This window comes from Pagrus pagrus (assembly GCF_965226575.1).
Source record: "Pagrus pagrus genome assembly, chromosome: 4".
NCBI lineage: Eukaryota > Metazoa > Chordata > Actinopteri > Spariformes > Sparidae > Pagrus > Pagrus pagrus.
The window spans coordinates 31,385,999-31,409,865 of NC_140188.1; the positions used below are offsets into that span (position 1 = coordinate 31,385,999).

General features: G+C 39.8%; 1 protein-coding gene across 5 annotated transcripts in view; it reads left to right on the forward strand.

Annotated features, from left to right (window-relative positions):
- Positions 1-23,867, forward strand: part of brip1 (BRCA1 interacting helicase 1) — a 94,442-nt gene that overhangs the window by 6,239 nt on the left and 64,336 nt on the right. For all 5 annotated transcript variants that reach the window (XM_084351704.1, XM_084351703.1, XM_084351707.1 and 2 more), the window contains 8 exons: positions 8,625-8,897; positions 13,162-13,383; positions 13,514-13,713; positions 13,804-13,936; positions 14,906-15,060; positions 15,183-15,360; positions 15,900-16,040; positions 16,408-16,569. In XM_084351704.1, coding sequence (XP_084207830.1) covers positions 8,625-8,897; positions 13,162-13,383; positions 13,514-13,713; positions 13,804-13,936; positions 14,906-15,060; positions 15,183-15,360; positions 15,900-16,040; positions 16,408-16,569 — 1,464 coding nt within the window. The remainder of the gene's footprint in view (positions 1-8,624; positions 8,898-13,161; positions 13,384-13,513; positions 13,714-13,803; positions 13,937-14,905; positions 15,061-15,182; positions 15,361-15,899; positions 16,041-16,407; positions 16,570-23,867) is intronic.

A 23,867-nucleotide genomic window follows, 5' to 3' on the forward strand; every position in this document is an offset into this window, starting at 1 on the left:
TTGCGCAGTGTATATTGGTATCTGGGATTCTTACTGTGAAAGGTAAAAATGGAAGCAGTCTGTCTAATACGCTGAAGTTAAAAGTTGGCAGCCCTGGTTCTGACAACCAAGATTCTATGATACTTTGCATTTATAACCCTCGACTACAATGTTTTATTTTCCCAAAAGAAAACCGGTGCAACACATCTATCTATGAACAACACACCTTGTCGTCAACTTGAGGAATGTCCCCGTCTCTGCTCCGTGTCTGTGTGGAGTCCCACGGTGAAACACAGACAGGCAGCAGAGGAGAGGAGGAAGGCGCTAAAAAAGTGTCCAAAAGTGGCAGCAAACCACTAGGGATGTCCCGATCAGGTTTTTTTTACCCCGATCCTGATCTGAGTCATTTAATACTTAGTATCTGCCGATACCGAGTCCCGATCCGATACTTAGCCCTACTTAATATTTTCCTAGATAATACAGCTACATTAAGAAAAAAATCACCTGCATCCAAGCTGTTCTTAATAGGTTTTTTTATTTTGTTGAAACAAAGTAAATACTTTCATATGGCTCTTTCTTATTCTGCATATGCTATTGCAACATTGGTTTTCATTAGTTTTTTTGTTTTTTTAACAAAAACAACCAAGTAAACAAAGTCAGTAACTAAACCCTGATCCTCTACCACGGAGATGGGCTGGTTATCCAGAGCGATGAATTCAGTTACCTTCTCTGTAATATTTTTGCCCATGTCGCTGACTCGAGGATATTTCTCTTTCCTTTTGAAAGTATCCATGAGTTTTTGTTGCTTCGATGCCTTTGCCTGTATTGCTTGAGTGAACTCATGTTTTTGTTTTTTATGTGCCGTATCAAATTTGTAGTACTAAATGCAGCTCTTTTGTTACCCCCTCGTGAAACGGTCGTATTGCAGATGTTACATGTCGCCGTTGGACTGCTTTCACTTTCTAATTTGAAATATTTCCACACTGCAGACATTTTATCCACAGGTTCTCCAGACTACTGTTACGCGCGTCTGCATTCTGCCACAAATTGTGCTCCGTTGACGACAGCTGACGTAAAAATAATCGGGCTTGGTTCACGTTCAAAATTGCCGATCCCGATCAGTGAAAAAATGCCCATATCGGCCCCGATCCCAATCCCACAGATCGGCTTGAGACATCCCTACAAACCACAGTAAAGTCTCTCTCAATAATACCGCTTTTCCACCAAAATTAGCAGGTCTAAACAGGTTTTTAAAACTATTAAACTATTTACCCCATTCCCACTTTCCGCAGGCAATTTTTATCTGAAGCGTTATGTTGTACGTCACTGACGTCACGTTTCACGTCACGAATGTGGCAGAAACAGTTGTAACAGAAGAGAAAACAACAACAGACCCATTGCGAAAAAAGCGTCTGTAAAACTGTGGATAAATTCTTTTGAGTGTCACAACCCCCGCGGAATGACTCGTTTCACTATGATAATTTGAGCCATTCGGTCCAATAACATTCGGAAAGTCTAGAAGAGCCGCACGATTAAATTATTCTATCCCCCTTCAAGTTAGCCAGGCGCTAAACCGGAAGTTAGCTGGTTCGGTCAGTGATCCAGGTATTTTTTGGCTTCAAAACACCACTGAGCAGCGTTCATAGGAATGAACAGGGCTCCGCCTCCAACACTGTTGAGTAAAAATCCTTTCTTAATTGACCGCATCCCAAATTCCTTCTTTATTTACACGCCACCACTGGATGTTGATAACACATCATCACTTTGCGCGGTGGAATTTAGCATGTTCACCCAGGTCTTAGGTTTAGATCAAAGCTGAGCCAAGGTGATAAAAAATGGTGTCTACTGCAGAGTCAATTGACCCGGGTATAAATGCAGAGTTTACACATTCCCATTGCAAAGAAAAAGCCCGATCTTAGCGGGTTTAAGTTGGATTTTTGACCGGTGGATAAGGGGTATAACATTTACCAGTTCTGTCATTCTGTTATGGCTGGCGGCCCCAGGCGGCCTGTGTGTGTAAATGTGACCATCACAGAATCAGATATATCTGACACAGGTTGCTGGTCATGCCTAAATCTAGCCAATTCCGGTCTCTAGCCAATCGATCGGTTCATCTCTACAAAAATATTGCAAGCCCAGTTGCAAAAAGTTGTGATGCTGTGTAATACGTAAATAAAAACAGAATGCAATCATTTCCAAACAAACTGTGTTTACTGACAACAGTTTAACGAAGAGTAATGTCTGTTGTGAAAAAGGTCTGTCTGTTGTATCAGTGTCATAAATCTCCCCCAGATGACACAGGCTGGTTAACCCTCCCATGGATGAAAGGTAGAAAGGACATAGCTACTTTTGGATCACTCGTTTATGCTTTCATTATGTCAGCAATGACTTTAATATCAGTATTCACTACCACCACTGGGTGGAGGTATACTCCACCAAATTGGCCAAGGCTGTGGTTAAACTTTCAAGCATGTGTAGGGTTGAAACAAGACAAAATTGAACATTGTAGAGAATTTATGTTTACAAACAGGTGTATTTATTTTAACAAAACAAAGTACATAAAAAGAAGCTTATTATAAATGGTATACTATGCTATATCCTCATAAGAAACCAGGTGTGTGTGTGTGTGTGTGTGTGTGTGTGTGTGTGTGTGTGCCCGTGGCCTTTTTGTACCCACACAGCTGTTCTGATTTAATGTTACTTATTATTACCTCTGCTAAGGAGCTTATGTTTTCACCCATGTCTGTTTGTTGCTTGATTGGTTTGTCAACAGGATTACACAAAACCTACTGATTGGATCTCCACCATATTTGGATGGATGATGTGTCTCGGCCCAGAATAGACCCCATTACTTTTTGGTGTGGATCTGGATAAAGAGACGGATCCAGGAATTTATCCTTACTGTCTTTAACATTGCGATATAAGGAATTTTTGGTTAATTTCTCAGGGAATAATGCATGGAACTTGGTGAGAAAAAATCAGGTGTATTTAGGTGGCTGGTTTTCTTGCGTTAGTACAATCCGAAGTGGATCCTAGATCTGGTGAGCTTAAATATTGGACAAGCAGTTGTGGATGGTTTAAAATTTAGAGTGATACAGGGCTTTTGAGTTTGATATTGGATTAGGCTTGATTGAATTTAAGAGGACTGTTGATATTGGTGGAGGTATGTGCTCTACTGAGGGCCGTTGTAGTTCTTCATGTGATCACTTTCATTTCATTAACACAAAGTGAAATAATCTGCAACTTATTCTTTCTTTTTATGGACAGATGGTTGTTTTTATATTGTATCATTAATATATGCACCCCATAAAGATTTTTTTAGAAAAAATTATATATATATAATATTATAACAAATCTGAGTATAACCTCCCTGAATTTAAAGTTTAATCATTGTTGACTAAACTGACGATTGTTTTCTTGATTAACCCATTCATTTTTTGTCTATAAAATGTAAGAACATTCTGAAAAATTGTTGTTTTAATTTCCAAAAGCTCACACGACATCTTAACATGTCTTGCTTTATCAGACCACCTGTCTGGCACCCAAAGGTAGTCGGTTTACTATCATATATAACAATGAAAAGCAACAAGTCCTGACATTTGAGAAGCTTGTAATATTTGGCATCTCTACTTGAGAAATAGCTGAAACCATTAATTGATTTTCAAAATAGTTGCTGATTTGTATGTAGAACCAATCATCAATAAGTAATTGCAGCTCTAGCTGTATTGCCGGGCTTCTCTATTGGACTGCATTAATTTTAGCCAAGAGGAGTTAATGAACTGATGCCTGAGAGTATTTTGAAGGTACCTGTGTAATAGTATCAGGATGAAATTCTTACAAAATTATAATTAATGATTACAATTATGATGAATAATGTTCTGCTGTGGGTTGAAAGCTGAATGTTTTTTGTCTTTTGGGATCTTGTGTGAATCTATTGTAGCAGTCAGATCCAACCAAACCAGATGCATCAAATATCAACAATGTTCTGAAAGGTATCTAGATGCTGTTTCTGGTGAAGAATCCATGTTCCTGAGTTCTCTCCAAGTCTCAAAGACCAAAAGGTTAGCTGTAATCATTAGACATGCTGAGCCATAGAATGCGGTCGCACATCTCACAGGAATGGTTGAACTCTCAAAACTGCATCTTAACTTGCCACAGGTGTGTGGCTTGGATTTAGAGCCCTGGATGGTGGGAGGTGGAAAAAGAGGAGGAGGGAAAGTGAAGTCGAAAAAGCGCATCCATCTCTAGTTTCCCTGCAGCTACATGACCCGGGCTCTTTTGTCCCGCGTGCGCTGACTGACGGCCTGAATGGGGCCCTTTGAAGCAAGCTCCAGTTTTAATTAAGAGGGTTTGCCTCGCCTGGGCCGCTGATCTGTGAAAGCCACGGGGATAAATATTGAATGGGGTTCACCCGCTGGTTACTGCGCCCGAGGGATAAACAGGTGCTTTGGAGGGCAGATATTTGCCAGGGCCCCTACCTGCACAGTGTGGTCAAAACGGGAGGAGGGGGTGTTTGGTGTCATGTCTTCCGAGGTATTGGCTATTGAAGCCCACCGTTATTGGAATGAATTCCAAGCCCTCGAAAGCTGTGGAATGAGGAGCAAATTGGCGTCCAGTGAGAGGCGCCAGTGATACCTAAGTGATCCACTGCCTGCGGCCCCTCAGTGCCCTCTGACTGGCCCCCTGGAGTGTGAGATTTCCATCTCTCAGGTGTTGGCAGGGAGTATAGCAACAGAAGCCTACCTGTGAATATTCTGAGGTGTTCAGTAACACCACTGACCTCTGTTCTGTCAATTCAAGACAGCTTTAGCCGCTGCGTACACTTACACCGTGTCGGTGTACTAGAAACTTAGTATACCTGTACTAAGTAAACCTGGTATACATGAAGAAACCAAATATACCCTAAAGAAACTTAGTAAACCTAAAGAAACCTAGTAAAGCCTATACAGTGTCCCTGTAAATACTGTTTTAATTAGAAAGCAGTTCCATGCTGTTACATGTTGTTTGGCAGACCAAGTGAGGGCATTGTCATTGCTAGCAGCACCCAAGGAGCAGCACCAGTAATTGTCCTTTATAACCAATATTTTCTTGTTGCGAGCAGAACTAGCGTCCCATTTGCCCCTTTTGCCAGTTATCTACATTCCTTTCTAGGGGGTGTCTGCTCTGGGCTGTGGGGCCAGGCTTGAAACCTTGTTGTCCTGGCATCTCGGGAGGCAGGCGCGTAAAAGGATACTCTTGTGTCAGCTGTTTCCTGCTGCAGCATTTGACAAGGGCCTCTATTCATCAGCAAGCCCTTCTACACTGCCCCATCCCACCCCTCCTTCCCCCACCTGCCAATGAATAAGTAATTATTGGCCATCTTGGGGCAGGATATTTGGATGGCTCTATTTAATGTGGCAGCAGCAGGTAAGGTGATCGGGCTCAGGGCCCAGGCTGTGGAGCGTAACTGTTCCAGAGGAGAAAGGTAACTTGAACTGGTGTTGGGGCCCTGCAGCACCTCTGTTTATTTTTCACATGGGCTCAGGGCTCGTTATCCCTCTTAACTCTGAGAGACGGCTCTCTGAGAGCTCCCTTTGGCCCACACTCCATCACACATTGTAATATTTGATGGGCAAACATGCTTGGAAAATCTGAGCTGCCGGGTAACTCGAGCTACTTGTCTGTCATCAGAAGTGCTACCTTCTGATCCCCATCATAAGGTGCAATGCATCACAACACATACCATTCATTCTTACGTGGAACTGTTCAGGTCATTTGTTGAGGATTTAGGGATAAACATGTTTGCCAAGATTGTGAATTATGTTTATTCAATATTAACAAGACTACAGTAATCTGTGATGAGGTCAGACACTTTCTTACAAAAGTTTGAAGATAACACCATGCAGTGGACGGTATTGTTTTTGACGTTTTGGTCTGATGCCATTAGCTGTTTAACAATTCAAAGTGCTGCAATATCAACTCTGTCTCTCTAGGCTCACCTAACAGTAAAACTGCCTTTTCGAGCCTAATTTCAGGAAGTCACCAATCTGTTGTTGCTTAAATCAAGAGACACTGATAAGTGGATAGCCTCATTATTCTCATCTTTACATCATTACTGTAGTGGAGATGGACAAGAGAGCGAGTTCTGTTGTGATGTGATATAGGGCCAGGTCATTTTGTGTACAGGTGGATAAAATCTTTTCATTTTGAGCCTAGTTCATTTAAGATGACCAAATAATGGGAGACTCTAGATCATCCACTCAAATCAGCATTATGTATAGTTGCAAGTATTAATGTGACTCCACCGAGTTCCGTGACAAACTTTGTTTCTGTATTTTTAGCCAGTTGGTGGTGCATTTTCATAAATACAGGACTATCTCAATCTCTGAAATAACATTTCAAAAGACACCTGTAAAATTAAATAATGCTCTTAAATGGCATGTACCCCCAAAATAGTTTCCAGTGACTGCAAGATGATATTTGACATTTGTTGCCTTCAGTGAAAAATAGGTAATATCTCCTCTTCTTTAGCTTATGCCACCTGTGGAGTCTCCTCAGTAATCAATTTCAGATCCTTTCCTTTTTTCTCCCCTATGCTCTCCCTCTTTTGGTTTGAACATATAATGTTTCATTACATTTTTGCCCATATGATAACTTGATAAATTTGTCTGCAAGTCAGTTAATTTTTATTCATCCAGTATCACAAATCACACAATTTGCCTTTAGTAACTTTAAAACCAGGTGGTCCAATTTAGTGGTCTGTCTTTTAACGCAAAGATAGCAAACCAAGGGTAAACAACTTTGATTTCTCACTGCTGCTAATGATTATTTTTATCGCAACCCATTTAACCTATGACAAGTCCCTCTGCTTTGACTGAACAGTAAGTCACACTCCAGCTTGCTCCCAGTGAGCCTTAAGTGATTCATAGTCTTTTGTATTTGATTTAAATGTTCATCCTGCAGGAGCTAGGATCTTAACCATTACCAAATTAAAATCCTTGTGCCATATTGGTACCATCTATCCACTGGTAGCCAGATGGATACAGGACTGACGTTATAATTTGAGTCTAACATTGGTTGGTAGTTTTTAACAAGATCTGTAAACCAATTAACATGTAGCAAAAATTTTGTTTGAGTTGTGGTTTCATTCTGGAAGGAGGCATTGATTGCTGCCGTTTGCACTGAAATATGGCCTGTTTAAACAAACATACCAAAGAAAATGCTTTCAGTAATGGAAAAAGAAAAGTATCTAAAGAAGTAGGTGTAAAAAAATGATAAAATGCAAATGAGAGAAGCCACTGGCTAATTACCCATAGGTACCAAAGTTCCGTTAACGGAGTGATAAATCACAGGCTAAACTAAGGAAACCAGTATATGAGCATTTGTATTTTAAAATAGAAGTTTTTACATGGATTATTGTACCTTAGATTTTTTTTCATATCATTTGATTAAATAAAAAAGAGCACTTCATTAAGCCTAATTATGTGTTACTATACCTCTTTTTGGAAATCATCGTTTTATATTAGTGCTTATGTATGTATGTATGTATGTATGTATGTATGTATAGATAAACTACTGCTACTACTTCCACTGCTGTTGCCATTGAAAATGATACATTTACAGAATCTCAAATTATTTTATATATATGTGAGAGGCCTGTGATTGGGTGGTGTATGTGAGCCACTGAATGGTCAAAGAGTACACCACTTAAAAGAGCTCAACACATAAGCAGGATCAGTTTCATAAGGGTTGCCAGCTACACTTCACCTGTGAGGGGGGAAAGAAAGAATTCAGCACGTCACAGGATGGGCAATTATGAAGCGGCTAGATTTTCTCAGCCGCCACAATGGTGTCCTATCATCTTTCAGACTCAAAAGGTCACCTGGTGAAGAGTGACAGTACACTTTATGTATAGATACAAATTCTTCATGCTTCTTCATGTTTTTTCAAAAGAGTATACAAGACAGTCTGTCAGTAAGCCTATTCAGGCAGTGAATAATAATGATGAGTAGGAGTTGAATGTTGCATATGTCACATGATTATATCTCATGTGTACATGAGATGTAGTGATCAATTGAAAAAGTATTTGATAACCACTGATTAAATTTAAGATAAAAATAAAGATAAAGAATAATAATTTATCATCAGTGGCTGTCCCACTCACCAGTGTTATCATAAATTAAACTAGAAGTGCATATCTCCTCTAAGGCTAAACAGTCCCCTTTAATTCAATCAAGCCTAATCTAATATTAAATAAAACATATTTAAATCTGCTAGATCTGGATTTTTATAAGGATCAACATCAAATTGTGCTAAATCAGAGATACCAGCCACCTAAATACATCTGATTTTTGTGACATATTCTACAGATTGACATTAAATCTATGGTAGAATGCTAGTATGATGTTGATATGGTATGTACAGCTCGTTTTCAAGTCTATTTTGGCCAAGAACAGTGTGAGTGTAGGTGAGACTCTAGATGAAGCTCCGCTGTAGCATTGCATGTCACATGCATGAGCCGTGCTGCTCACGGCGGCTGTGTGTCTGCTCTAACTTGTTTACATGGGCGCTGAAATGAAAAGCAAGACATTCTGCCATGCACACGCACTTTACAGGCAGGATGTGTGTTCAAACCTGCAGTGTTTGTTTCTTTTTTCTCCATCCAGTCCCCTGAACCTTGCTCCCGGTGCCCATGTGCTTCACCCAAAGACAGTGTGAAAGACAAAGACAAAGATGGCAAAAAAAGGATTCCTAAGATCTTCTTTGGCACTCGCACACATAAGCAGATAACTCAGATCACCCATGAGCTGAAGCGCACTGTCTACTCCAGGGTGCCCATGACCATCTTATCCAGCAGAGATCACACCTGTGTCAACCCAGAGGTGGCGCCGCACTCCAACCGCAATGAACGCTGCAAGGAACTGCTGGAAGCCAAAGATGTGAGGATGAATGCTGACACACTTCTACATTGACCTTAAATCCTCTTTTTAACTTTAACTTTCAAGTAACATGCCAATGGAAATCTGTGTTTTTGATATCAACTAGTCTCTCCATGGAATCTTTACAGGTGGCTGTTTGATCCCTCAAAGAGAACAGCAGCTGTGCTCAACTTGAATACATATCTATATGTATTCAAGTCATATATAGGTCATAATAGTTCATAATGTACACACCCAATGCCATAAAGTTGGGAAGCTTTGTAAAACATAAGTAAAAACAGAATTCACCTCATCCATGATTGTGAACGTCTGAGCCTTTTGAGGATGCCTCTTTCATACCCAATTATGATACTGTCACCTGTCACCAATGAACCTGTTTACCTGTGCAATGTTCCAAACGGGTGTTCTTGAAGCATTCAACAACTTTCCCAGTCTTTTGTTGCTCCTGTCCCACGTTTCAAACATGTTGCTGGCAATAAAATAGGCATATATTTACATAAATCAATAAAGTTGATGAGGTTATACAGTATATTAAATATATTGTTTTTGTACTGTTTTCAGTTGAGTATATGTCAGTGAGAATTAGCAAATTGTCTTATTTGGATTTCATATATCTGTTTTACACAGCAGCCCAACATTTTTGGAATTGGGGTTGTAATACTTCTTCTGCCACAATTTTTAAGTCTGTAAACTGTTTTAAGTCATATTGGTATAACTATAGATTCTTGCCGATAATAATAACAAATGCCAGGACAGAAATATAAGGATATGTTTGAGAGATTTGGAGACAGTGTCTGCTTTACCTATTTTGTCTGCCAGAAAAACATATTTTGACTCTAAAATGTCTGACTCATGACATAACTTGATCACATTTTTTAAGAAGCAAATTTTAGGGATGCTTTTCAAAACTGTTATGTCCTTATGTCAAAAATTACACATCAATACCAGTATCTTCCTTAAAAATTCAGGCCAGGCTGTACTGTTACAGTGTGATTTTTATCCCATGAAGGGCAGAGCCTGTATATGTATTTGTTACAGTCCATAACTTAGGCCAGTTCAACTCCCCATTTGTCTGCACTCTCTTGCCTCATAACAAACTGTTCTGGCCATTAACTTTTTGATCCCAATAGATTTATCTCACTCACTTGCAAATACTCAGTTGACCTCACACCATCATGTCGTAATAGACCTTTGAACTAGACTTTTTCATTCACTCTGTAACACAAACCCATAGTCTCCTACCACTACCAGACAAAACTCATTCAATAATGTAACCTCAGAGCAGCAATTATGCTGCTACAATATCCACAATTGGTCCAGCAGGCTCTTTTTGACACACTTAAATGTCAAGAACTGTAGAGAGAGCTTTTTTTAGAGACATGAGACACTTGTAACCCCCCATACTTTGCTGAAGTTGAGGCGCCCACTGTAATGAAGACACTTCACGCTGTCACTGGAGGTGTTTCATGTTTTGGCAATTGTCTCACTTTGTCATATGAAATAGTTGGCCCAGTCATAACCCCTTTCTGGAGTCTTCATCACCTCGGGGTCTAGTCTAGTCAGCGTCAGGTTTCCATGGTGTATAGAAACACAGAGATTCATTCACAGAAACACACATCGTTCAGCTTGTGGCTTCTTCAGTCAAAACACCTGCCCTCCGTTTTAACTGTGCTGACTTTCCTAAATGTGGCTGCGTGGCCATTAATCCCCTCACTCCCCTTTCACTGAGCAGACAGGGTTCAGTGTCGGCAAAGTGTCCAAGCTTAGCACATCAGGGAAGTAGATCATTTCACCTGGGGATTATTATTTTGTCCGCAGGTTACTGAGTCCATCGGTGTACAGTTTATATGTGTGACAGTGTCACCTCAAGCTGTTAAACTCATAAAGAACAGGGTGGGACTTCCAAAGTAGACACCTCTTTTGAAAGAGTAATTGGGACTTGGTACATGAGATGCTGCTTTTTTACACATCTACATTCACTGAATGAGTGACAGGACATGTAAATGCACTACAATAGCTGGAACACTTGATCGCAGACAGCCTCTGAAATACTTTTTCACCTCTGGTTGAACTGGAAAGTCCAGTTTTCTCCGAAATATAAGAAATTGTAATGTTACATGCTTAACCTTCTTTAAAGAGGGTTAGTCATGAAAGATAAAAAGGAGGTTGTAAGATATTGTGCAGTACCAAAGATATTGTCTTTTGCTCAAAGCTACTAGTAGTTGATGGTTTGTATTTGTTTCAAACATGTTTTCATGCCATTTTAATACTAAAAAGACCATGATATATGCCAAGTTGTAGTTGAACAACTACAATATGGAAAAATAAAAAATCAAGAGTCAGCATTCACCACATTCATACACTAGTGGCAGAGGCTACCACGCAAGGCACAAGGAGGCACAGCTGCCCTGGCCTAAATAATGGAGAATCATGATATTATGCCGATAATCATCAAAATATGCTTAAAACTCTTAAAATGGCACTAAACATACTGGTATCACTTTACCTTTAACTTTACCTTTTTACTCTATCATGGATGAGATGCACAACTTTTTTCAAACAATCCTAAATAAGGTAATCATCATCCAAACCAAATAATTTGCTTCCCCAACATATATAAAGGATAAATAAATTGTGGACGCCTCATCTCCCTGTTCTTCTTTAGTTTGGAATCCATAGTATTTACACACATTTGATTTAACTGTTTTTTTGTGGGGGATGCGATGGGCAAGCCAAGCCTTCAGCCGTGGTGACAGGCGTAGGATTGTGGGTTGACAGGAAAGATGCAGGCTCCTATGTTGTGGCATTTCAAAATAAATAAGGAAACCAGTATTTCACTGTACGTTAGCAAACTAGTCCACTTTTTTTTTTTTTAGTTGCTCATGTGTAGATATTTACAATCATCTCTATTTACGATCATTCCAATAATGGAAATTCATCACAATCAACTTAACTTATAGTGTTTTTATCACTATTTGCAATAAAATCTTATATCCTCCCATCCCTAACTACAACTAGAGCTACAATGATAAATCAGTCAGTCCACATAAAACCTTACTGCAACTATTTCACTAATCAGTAAATCATTTTTAGTCTGTTTTTTTTATCATTTTCAGAAGAAATGAAGAAAAAAATCACTGGTTGAAAATTAATGTTTAGTTTTTTATTCTTTTATAGTAATTTGAATAAGTTTGTGTTTTGGACTGATTGTTGGACAAATCAAAACATTTGATAGTGTCATCTTGGGCTTCGGTAAAATGTTAGAGGCATTTTTCACTATTTTCTGATATTTTATTGACCAATCGTTTGATCTAGAAAAATACACAACAGATGAATTGCGAGTGAAAATCATTTTTTGCAGCCCTAAATACAATTATGCCACCACCACTAGAGAAACTGCTTTTATTGCTAGTTATAATGAATACTGTATGTAGTTTGGGTCAGTTCTCTATTAGCCCTTTTCCACTGCAGGAACTTAACCTTTGACATCCCATAACTTGAACTTGTGAACCTTGTGAGGCTCTGATTTGAGGCTCTTCCATTTGTTTCCACTATATTTCAGAAACCAGGATGTTTCAGTTTCATTGTATGTCATTTGATATGGCTATGGCACAACCAACTCTGTCATTTTTCAGGTCTGTTTGGCAGGTGAGTGAAGTAAGCGCTCATGGGACAGGCAGCAATTGAGGAAGTGACGCTGATATTGTTGTTGATTGTCTTTGATATTCACTGAATCCAGGACACCTCTGGGGCCAGTTAGTGACCCAAAACGTTGGCCAGCACATCACATCACGTCTTTCAGTTACTCCACTGTTACGATTGTGATCCTTCCATTTTCTACATTATTATGTTTTTCCTGCACTGTTAAGCTTTGTGTTGTATCTCTGCCAGCCCCTTAGAAATCTTCTGGTCCACCTTTTGGTTTCTAGCAGCTGACACTTGCTACCTCTAAATGGTATTCTTGAGCTTGTTCATATCTTATATGAAAGCTTATAGCATATCACTTCTTGAGCCCTAATTTAGTCCCAAGAACTTGGCTCCAAATTGCGTAGAAGCAGTCCTAAAACCAGTGACACTGGCTACATGTTACTGTATGTTACATTTCATTATGTTCATGCATTGAAAGAGACCTTTATGTGATCAAACAAACTACATGTTATATGTTGAATGTTGATGACTCTGAGTGGTTGATTTCTAGTGCTTTTTACACGTTGGTCTAACCCTATCCTTTCTTGTTGCATCTTTAAAAAAACGTACATTACAGGGCAAGTCATGCCGCTTCTACCACGGTGTACAGAGGATGCGGGACCAGTACATGCTTCAGCAGGTCCACGGACTACATGAAGCCTGGGACATCGAGGACCTGGTTGGGCTGGGCAAACGGCTCCGGTCCTGCTCCTACTATGCTGCTCGTGAACTTCTGCAGGACGCCTCCATCATCTTCTGCCCATATAACTACCTGCTGGACCCATTAATCAGAGAGAGTGTGAGTAGAGTTTGGAAGAGGAGTTGGGTGGGGTTGTAGAACAATGAATAAAATAGTCAGTGTAAGGGAGCAACAAGATGAGTGTAGTTCTTAACAAAGACCCACATGATTCCCCCTTCAATCTCACTAGATGGATATCGACTTGGCAGGCCAGATCCTGGTGCTTGATGAGGCCCACAACATTGAGGACTGTGCAAGGGAGAGTGCCAGCTTCACTTTAAACTACGACAGTCTGCTGTCATCCAGGGATGAGCTTGACAGCATGGTCAACAACAATATCAGACGATCCAAACATGAGCCACTCAGGAACTTCTGCTTTAGTCTGACAAAGTTAGTGATTCAGTGACTTTACGATTCCAATTAGTGGTTCTCATAATTTTGGTAAATATTAACTGAGGATGTCTTTTGTCTATGGTGTAGCTGGATCCAAGAGAGCCAAAGCCTGATGTCTGAACGGGGATATGAGAGCGCCTGTAAAGTCTGGAGTGGGAAGGATGTATTGGGCATCTTTCACACCCTGGGCATCACTGCTGCTACTTTTAGCCTTCTGAAGGTGCACCAAATATCTTTACTTCACTTTACTTATGGCTTTTGAGGTTTACCACACTTGTACACATTCAACCATGACTTCATCACTCTTTCATATTTTGCCTGAAAACTGTGAATTTTGTTGTTGTTATTATTTGGGGTGGAGCTGCTTCACTACATATGTACGGTTAAAATGTCCAATCTTAGGGCACTTTTACACCTACCTCGTTTGGTCCCGGCATTTGGACTTCTCAGTTTGATCCAAACCAGAATTATAGGTGTGAACCTTCCCTAGACCATGGTCTGTACCATACAGCCAAACCTTGGGTCAGACACAAAGAGGTGGTCTTGGTTCAGATCAAATTAAACTCTTGTTCTTTTAGTGTTAGTGTGAAAACATTTTTAGGATGGTTCAGACTTTCTTACAATTACAGGAAGTTCTGGCAGGCTATTGTTATAAATGGAACAACAATACAACAAAACAAACTGCACTGTAGCACTCAGGGAGAGGAGACCAAATGTTATATTGACATTTGGTCCACTGACTTTCCAAAGAGTCCGTTGCAAATAACTATTTTCTGAGAGGATGAGAGAGAAAGATTGAAGGATGAAAAGATGTGTTGAAGTTGGGTGTAAACTGTTTGAAGATGTGAACAAAGCCCTCATTCTGCTTATTTACTGGATATTTTATATCTTTATATATTTTATATATTTATATCTTCAGCAAAATCATGTTGTCATGGATGGGAACAGGAGAAAAAAGCAGTTCATAATAAGTGTAGTTTACTCATGCTAACAGCACCACTGGTGTAAATCAGCTCCATTATGATCTCATTAGTTCATGGTAAAAGTACTAGGATGTGATGTGATTTTAAAAAAGAATCTATATATGATATATTTCTTAGTTGCTGTTAGATGTTCTGTTGTATTCAGTAGCACTTTTTCACAACTTTTTTCCACTGTGTGTTTATGTGTATGTGTGTGTGTGAGGCAGGAAAATTTGCTAGCTGTATTGGAGAAAGAGGAGCGTGTTGGTTTGATTAATGGTAAAGAGGATACGGTGCCAGTCCCAACCATCTGCTCAGCTACCGCGACTATCCTCAAAAGCCTCTTCATGGTGCTGGACTTCCTCTTCAGGGACAACTGCAGGTCAGAAATAAACCAAAGAATTTGGCGAAACCAAAATATTAAGTCATGCCAGTGCCTCATATGAACTGCTGTATGGGATATAGAATTGAACGATTGCTCAGTTGTTCTCTGTATGTCTGTAGATTTGCTGAAGACTACCGGGTGGCTCTGCAGAAGAGCTATGCTTGGACAAACCAGGTCCCACCTGATGTCCCTGATGCCCAGGGCTTTTTTGTTCGGCCACGTCAAAGACAACGACAGAGCATCCGAGTCAAGACTGAAGTCCTGACACTCAGCTTCTGGTGCCTCAACCCCGCTGTGGTAAGAGGTTAGACGTGGCAGACCCTGCCATGTAGGCCACACTGGTTTATACTGAAGTCTATAAATATAAAGCATATATGATTGAGAGTCCCATAGGCTCAACTGAATAGACTACACAAATCTTTTGTTCCTTCGTCTTTCAAACTGTTAAATTAGGGTTTGGGTTCTTTGTGGGCCTCAGTCTTCCTGTGTGGACTAAGCACTGAATATAAAAGTGAGCTATTACATTCATTATTTTATATAATATTATAAGGTTGTAGTATTTGTTTTGTTGTTTGGTTCAATGTTGTGTTTTGTTATTTATGTGAAAAAGTGCATTTTTTAGGATAAAAGACACATTTTTCCATATACAATTATAAAGTGCAATCAAATCATGAACTCACAGAGGCTGAAATTCAGGTTACCAGCCAAGAGTAAGTAAATTATTTTACAGAAATTAAAAATTTTAAAGACTATTTAAGTTTTTTCTAGTTCCTCAATCTCCACTGTGCCACAGATGCCCCTTGGAAGTTCATTGTGTCTGTATCTGTATGTCCAAGGCTTTTTCTGACTTGAGTGGCTCGGTGCAAAGCATTGTGCTGACATCAGGAACCCTGTCACCCATGGGCTCCTTCTCCTCTGAACTTGGAGTGAAGTTCACCATCCAGTTGGAGGCCAACCATGTTATCAACAAGTCTCAGGTTAGTAGATTTACTCATGTCACTGATCCTCTGGGAACGCTGCAATTTAGACATTTTGTTGCTGTTCTTAGAAAGTCCATTACAGTACAAAGGAATATTTAGTGAGTTGGACATAATACTGTGGCTACAGGTGCTGTGTCATACTGCTTGATTCCTGGAAGTCTGTAATCCCAATTTAATATTATGACTCTTATTCATGACTTGAATTTTAAACCATTTTTCTCCAGTGGCCTCAGTGAAATCCTGTATTTTCCTGAAAGCTTTCCTGGAAACTGTGTTTTTGGCCCAACATGATAATGCCCAGATATATTAATTACATGAAGTAGATGGTGATTTTAACTTTATATTACTAATGCCCTCTTTTCAGGTCTGGGTGGGCACTGTTGGTGCAGGGCCCCAAGGAAGAAAACTCTGTGCCACCTTTCAACATTCTGAAACGTATGCCTTCCAGGACGAGGTGGGTGCACTGCTGCTCCATGTCTGCCAGGTCGTGGCCAAGGGTGTGCTCTGCTTTTTGCCTTCTTACAAGGTAAATATCTTACTAAAATATACCCTGCTGATATGGGAAACTATGAGAGTTTGATGTGTATTAATCTGTCACATGTGTATACATGATACTGTGTATACATGATACTGTTTATACATCTCACCACTACATGTTCTGGCACTTTTTAGAAGTATGTACATTGCTATTTAACAATGCAATGGCAGTCCTATAATAATGATAATCTGTCTAACTCTTAGAAAAAGACCATATAAATGTTACCGTAAGGGTAGATGATGATGGTAAGAGAGAGAAAGCCTTAACAACTCAGGCTACCTGGGAGAGACATCAGGTTCGCTCTGCCCATCTCTACCTACAGGCAACCTGCAAAGGAAAAAGTTGGTAACAACAGCTGAAGCACAAAGATTAGGACAGAGCATATTCATTAACATAAATGCAGTGAAAGTGTGTCCAATTTAGCTAGAAGGAAAATGTTCTGTTGCAGTCCCTTGGCAGGTTAATGTTTCACATTAAAATAAACAAATACGACAAACAAGATCGAGACGACACAAAAAAAACATATCAGGTACAGAATAAATGAAAAGAGATGTAATAAGACCATTATAAAACAACTACATGCAATTGGCAACACAAAAACATTCCCGAAGTTTCCCTAATTACTTAACATTCTAGGTAAAGTGATCATGTGTTGGGGGGCCTTTGTACTGTGCTGCATGAATATAACTGCAGAGGGTGTGTCTGTTTTACAGTTTTATCTACAGGGAATTCATCCAGTCACTGTATCATTAATGCAAAATACTTAGAGTTGCCTGTTTGACACTGTGCAGTGTCCATCCCCAACATGCATCCAAATGTGAACTCAAAATAATTAATTACTGGTACATTGTATTGAGGTGTTGGTGGATTGTTTGCAGTTAGAACATTTCCCCATTTTTCCACTGGGAGGAGCTAGAGACCATAAATTGGACTCGTGTGCCATGCTTTTGTTGTTTGGAGGTTTTTCTATTAATATGTGCAATGCAAAACAAGAAACAGTCTTCAAACCCTCGACTGGATTCCAATAGATCCCACTGCTAAAAGAAGCAGCTGTCGGGGGTGTCATGTGTTACAATAGATCACTTCTAATCAATAGAGGTACTTGTCAAGTACTTGTTAAATGGCGTCATCCTCACAGAACTGTATCCTCTTTCAGTTAATGAGGCCTCTTCCAGAGCACACTCATAGACACTTTGTCCCCCTTTGTTTGTTATGCGTTTTTGTTCATGAATAATTAAGGTCCACTGTAGCTCACTTGTCACATTAGCTTAGTAAAGGTCAAGCGGATTTCATTTATCATTAAGTGTTTGTCCACATTGCACATGTTATGTGCCCCCTTGGTCAATTAAATTTTGGTCAATGGATATATTTACTGGGGGGAACATCATACATTTTGTAATATAATATAGTTGTTCCTAACCTTTTTGGCTGGCAACACCTGAAAATGAAGCATTCTTTTTTGAACCCATAGTTAGGGTGGCCAGCCTTTTTTTCTTTTGGAGGGCCAAAACTAAACCCTAATGGTGGGCCACAGGCCAAAACTTAACACCTATTTTATTGTATTGTTAAGATGCATAGTGGTACAAAGATCCCAGGTTCCCTTAATTGACTGACTTCCTGTGCAAAGTGTCACTCTGGCAGCCATGCTCAGATTATGAAAAATAATAAATAACTAGGGATCCTACATATTTAAAGTGCATTTTTGCTGAATATTGAATTTGGCTTGTGGCCCCACTTTGGTCCGTCCTGTCTTAAGTAATAAAAAACACATGGTGAAGAATCACTGTTTCTTACTACAAATTAGTTATATCTTTTAACCTAACCTTAACCCCGATGTCTTACAACTATGACTTCCATTGGAGTGACCAATGTTGAAAGAGCGAAACACAAGTTTTAAATACATTTAATTTAAAGAAAGAAGCAGTGTGTGCTTCTACACACCAACAAAAAAATGTGTAAATAATGTCCACCAGATAGAAATACTTTAACTACACCTTTTGCCAGCCTTGAATCCTACAAAGTTTTCCATCGAATATCGGTTACATCTGCTTTTTCTATTAAAATTGACAAATTTGATAAATGTTACAGCAGAGAAAAAACCTTATCTGCTTTTCTTGTATAATATGTTTCTCATATATTAGGCATTTTGAACTTCTGAACTTCCTTTTCCTCTTCCACTGTTGTGTTCTACACTCAGACGCTGTTTCAGCTGGAAATAGTTTGTATCATGGAACCCAGGCTTCTCTTACACACTATGTTTTACTGTGATGAGTTATGCCATGTTGAGGACAGATCACTCTGCATCAAGTTTTGCCCCCAGCAAATTTAGTTTTTGCCTTTGGCATATTTGCCAGGTTCATGACTTGTATTTCAACATGTCACATTCAGCGATCATTGGTTTGATTTCTCTGCACTACTTGTTCGCTTGCTATCCAATTGCGCTCTCAAACAGCTGATGACACCGCCATCCAAACTGTGAGGGAAAGCTAAGACTCTGACTCTTAGACTCTTTACCTTACTTTTTGTCAGCCTGTGATGCCAGCCAAGGAGCGACTATGAGCCGTGGGATGTTTTTTTATTATTGATAGCAACGCAGGAGTCTTCTATCTCTCGCTCTATGCTGATGCATAAATATTTAATCTGCAGTCAGCTCTTAAAGATGAGGAGATGAGGGGATATGAAGGGCTGGGGTATTAATTGGAGCCCGTGGAGGCTTCGTTGGTGCCGCTGAGTCCCGTCTGCCCTGTGATGTGTGTGTTTTTGTGTGTGTGGGCAACAGAAAGGATAGGTCATCTCTAGACATCCCTGTTTAGTGTGTCTAGGTGATGGCTATCAGCCCCTCACACAGCTGGCTCTGTGCAGGGTCAAGGACCTCGGGGATCTGTTTGCTGCCCTCACATACACACACATGAACACAAAGTCAAAAGTGCACAACAGGATACAGTGGCATTGTTCAAGTTAGTTTTCTAACTGTTAAGGACAACATAAGAAGTCATCAATCCAAATCTGATTTTTGCAGACAATAATGTGTTGTTGTGATGAAATTAATTGTATTTGTATTTCTGTAACTAAGGTTGTCACTTCCCAGTAGTTACATTGGTGCACTGCAGTCACACGAGTGCAAAGAAAACTCAAGAGCATGTTGGGCATTAGTACACAGCTCAATACATTTCTTTTTTAAGATGCACAGACACACAAAGTATGCCTCAAGTCATAGTCACAGGCACACACTTTCCCAGAGAGCCTGCACCAGTGCTGTGGTTTTGTAGCACTTTAGCCTCAACAGCCCCCAAGTTAATGCCCATTAAAACCACAGCGGGCCCTGCCGTCTGGTCCCAGCCGCCAGAAGAAGGGACTGATGCTCCACTGGAGAGGGGGACTGATGGTTTATAAAAAAACAAAACAAAAAAAACAGGGTTTTGCAGAGGTGAAAAGATGGCGGGGAATAGAATACAAGATGCTTTTAAAGGAGATTGAGATAAGGGCCATTAGGTGATGTCGCCTCGCTGTCTGTGTGAATACGTACCCAGCGCTGGCGCCTGGGCTCTGCCGAGCATGTGTCAAATCAAAGTCAAACCGGACTGCAGGGTGAACACCCACCAGCACGCACGCACTGTCCTCAGCAGCTCAGGGGCATCTGAAGCACCAATCACACAGCTCTAGAAGAACTGTTATTTCAAAGTGAGGCTGTTTCTGTCTGTGTTTGGAAGCATATTGGATTCATGGGTCAATTTGCCCAGGGTAGCGTATCCCTCCTGATTCCTTTAGAGCTGAAGTGATGTTTTATGTGAGTTTTTACAGTGGAAACTTCAGGGTTACTGGTGTTTGACGATGCTGGAGCTTTTTTGGGAGGCTTAGAGTTTCAGACTTTAAGATCATCAGTCAGATCTAACTTCAGTTATCTTCTTGTTCTGATACTGTGCACCAAAGTAAACATTTTAAAGTAAACTTTAGAGGTCATATTCGTACAAAAGTAGGGCTGCAATGACTAATCTGTTGGTTATTAATCACTTAATCATTTAATCTAATCATTTAATCAAACATTCTTACAAAAATTGAAAAATCGTAGCTCCACATGAAAAGATCAAAACCATCAATAAATTGGTTGTTGGTTTGTAACTAGTTATTATAACCTGTGTATGTGCCACAAATGTTCATTAGCTCCACAAATCAACAATAGTCTTTACTCCTGTTTAAGTAACGTCTGCTAAAAACTTCAGCACAGCAGCCAACTGCTAGAGGAAATTAATAGTTGTTTAAATGAAACTATGGTGTAGAGCCACAGACAGGGGAGCAAAATCAGATAATTGAGAGACAATGTCATGGTATCAGATTTTCACTGCATGGTTATGGTGGCCAAAGGAACTCACAATAGTGATATGATTGGGAAATCTTTAAAATTAGGGGGGAAATTATGCTATCAAATTCATCTTTAACTTGATTTTGTGTTTTAACTTTTAACTCCTTTTTTGGCAAATAAATTACCCTCAAAACACTAGTGCAGGCAAGTGGAGTCTGTGTAACCATAACAGTACAGAATTGTACAAAATGAAACTTACATTTCCATTAATTATTTTACATTAACAAATAGTGAAAAGGCAGCTGCTTAACAAAAGAGCCACAAGGCCTAACATGTGCCATCAATACAGTGTCACGGTATTATCATGTGCACTAACAACATGATATTGATTTTTTATCTTTTAAATATTGTCAGGACTGGTATATTGCGAAAACCCTTGACCATAAAAAATATTTTTTAAAAAACATCCTCTTCCTTGTAATCTAATGTCTGTAACGCATGTAATCATTAGTAACCACATTTTATCTTTTTTATTTAATATAGATTTTTTTATATTGTGTCCAATACTAATATTAACATTCTTTATTTTCAGTGCTTTTGATTGACATTCCATTACATTTCATCTCTCATGGTTATCACTTGCTACACTATTGGTTGTAGACAAGCTATAATTACAAATATTCACAGTGTAGAAAATGTAATATATTGGTGATCATAGATAATGATCTGAAATCTGCTCTCTGTATGTAAAGATAAGGACAACTTACATCTAATCAAATTGGTATGAGACATGAAAATGTCTCAATTTAATATTTATTTTTGTAAAGAACAAAAGAAAGTCCTATCAGGCGCTATCTTCTTCTCTGGGCAGCAGGCAGTGTTTTTGAAGCGTTCCTTTGTCACCACCAGTGTGGCTGGGATGTGTAGAGCAGCCGACATGGGAAGAGTGGCAGGCCAGAGGTGGCAGGTGGCTTCTTGCCACCAGTCTTGGCGTGATGGTTGCTGTGATATTTTGGGGCTGAATAATTTACACCGCAACAACACGTCTCCCCTCGCCACTGTGAAATGTGGCTCCTGGCTGCATGTTTCATTAATGCCGTCGCCTCCAAAACCCTTCCATAATTCAGCAGGCACTGAAGGAGCTGCAATGTGTCGCCACACAGCTCACTGACACCAGGGACACGGGGAAGGAGAGAGGCCGGATGCAGAGGAGGTGAAAGATGGGGAGATACTATGGGGGGAAGCAAAGGGAAGTGTAAAAGTGCGAGAAAGACTACAGTTCACTGCTTCTATCTAGTTGTTTCACCACCTTGTCCCAATTGGCAGAAAGACCTGGCCCACTTTACCGTGTCACTGGCAGAGGCTGAGCATTGCACCTACCATGCCTAGAAAGGGCAATAAATTATTCACACTTTGTTTTGCTCTCTTATGTGCTAAATACTGCTCATTCCAATTTATCTCGCCTGGGCATCATAACTTTGCTTCTTTTAAGTATTCTTGTTAAAGTCGTAAGGTGGTAGGCAAAAAAAAAAAATCCCTTTAAATTGATAATTTCATTGTCTTTTCAGGACAGCTAGAATAAAAGCGTGCGTTTCTGAGATCCACTGAAATCTTATACAGCTAAGAGAGCTTTAGTGTAATGTCCATTCATTTCAGGCAAGTAAAGGTGTTTGTGTTTTGGTGTAACTTGACCACAAAATAAAATGTCCCCAAGCCTTGTATATATGTACATAAGTGGTACATTTTGAAATGACCTTCTTTGGCATATTATATATTTTCCACGACTTATACTGGAATGTAATTTGTTATATACAAAAGTTACCATACTTGTTTTCATCGTGGTTCTCACAGTGTTAAATTGGCAGGTCTTAAATAAAAGCTGCTATTTTCATATTGTCTGGTTTTGTTTTAAAATTATACAAAGAGGTGTGTAGTTAGCCATGTGGATTGACATTTTATAGCCCAGCCCAAGCTGCCAACGAAACACCAGGTCTCTGTCAGATGTTGCCCCTGAATTATTCATGAAGGTGCTCATGTCTGTAATTTTTGTGTCTGTAATTTCTGTGTTGAGTGCCTAACACTCACATGGCCTTTGCTGAAGGTGCTGAAGATCTGTTTGACTGAACAATGAAACACACTTGCTTCACGCCTACATCCATGCATTGCATTTATCAGCCTTCACTGCATGAACATTCAGAACTGTTGTGCAGCATGAGAGCTAACAGCTGACTGAAGCCCTTTTCACACAGAGATTCTGCAATATGGCTGCAATGAAGGCTCGCCTTTACGCCGCCTTTGTTTGTTCACACTGAACCAAACAGTGCTGACATAAAGCTGTTTCAGTGTGTCATTTCATACAGCATTAAGGCGTTGAACAAAAAGAGGTGCGCCAGTACAAATCATAATGTTAAGATGTGTATGTTTTTGTTTTTTGGGTTTTTTTTTGGTGTTGCCTTCCAGTTTCCACCTGGGAATCTAAACATGTATCTACCGACTTTTTATAATCATATGAATGCTGTCATAAAGTGTTGTGATTGAGATCCTGACCTACCATGCATCGTGGAAAGTGACAAAGAGAAGCTGACCCTGTCTGGCTCTCAGGGGCTGACTGTCATGGTGACTTATGATTAAATTTGGTGATTTTTTTTTCTCTACATAAGTTGCCAAAGACAGTAACAACAACAACAACAACAACAACACAGTAGTGGAAAGCGACAAAGACATAGTGACTTTAAATTTTCTGCTCAAATTTGCATCACATAATCACCGGCAGTCAACTGTGAGAGCTGCCTGGCTCTCGCTGCCGGGGACAGACGCTGTTTTTCAGGCACAAGTGTGACGAAGAGTCGGTAGGACAGACAGAACGACCACTTTTCAACGTATAAATTTGTTGTGAATTGGCACTATATGAATGAACTTGCCTTGACTTGCCATACCCGCCTTGAACAGGATGGGTTAAAGGGGCTTTAAAAAAAGCCTTTAGAAC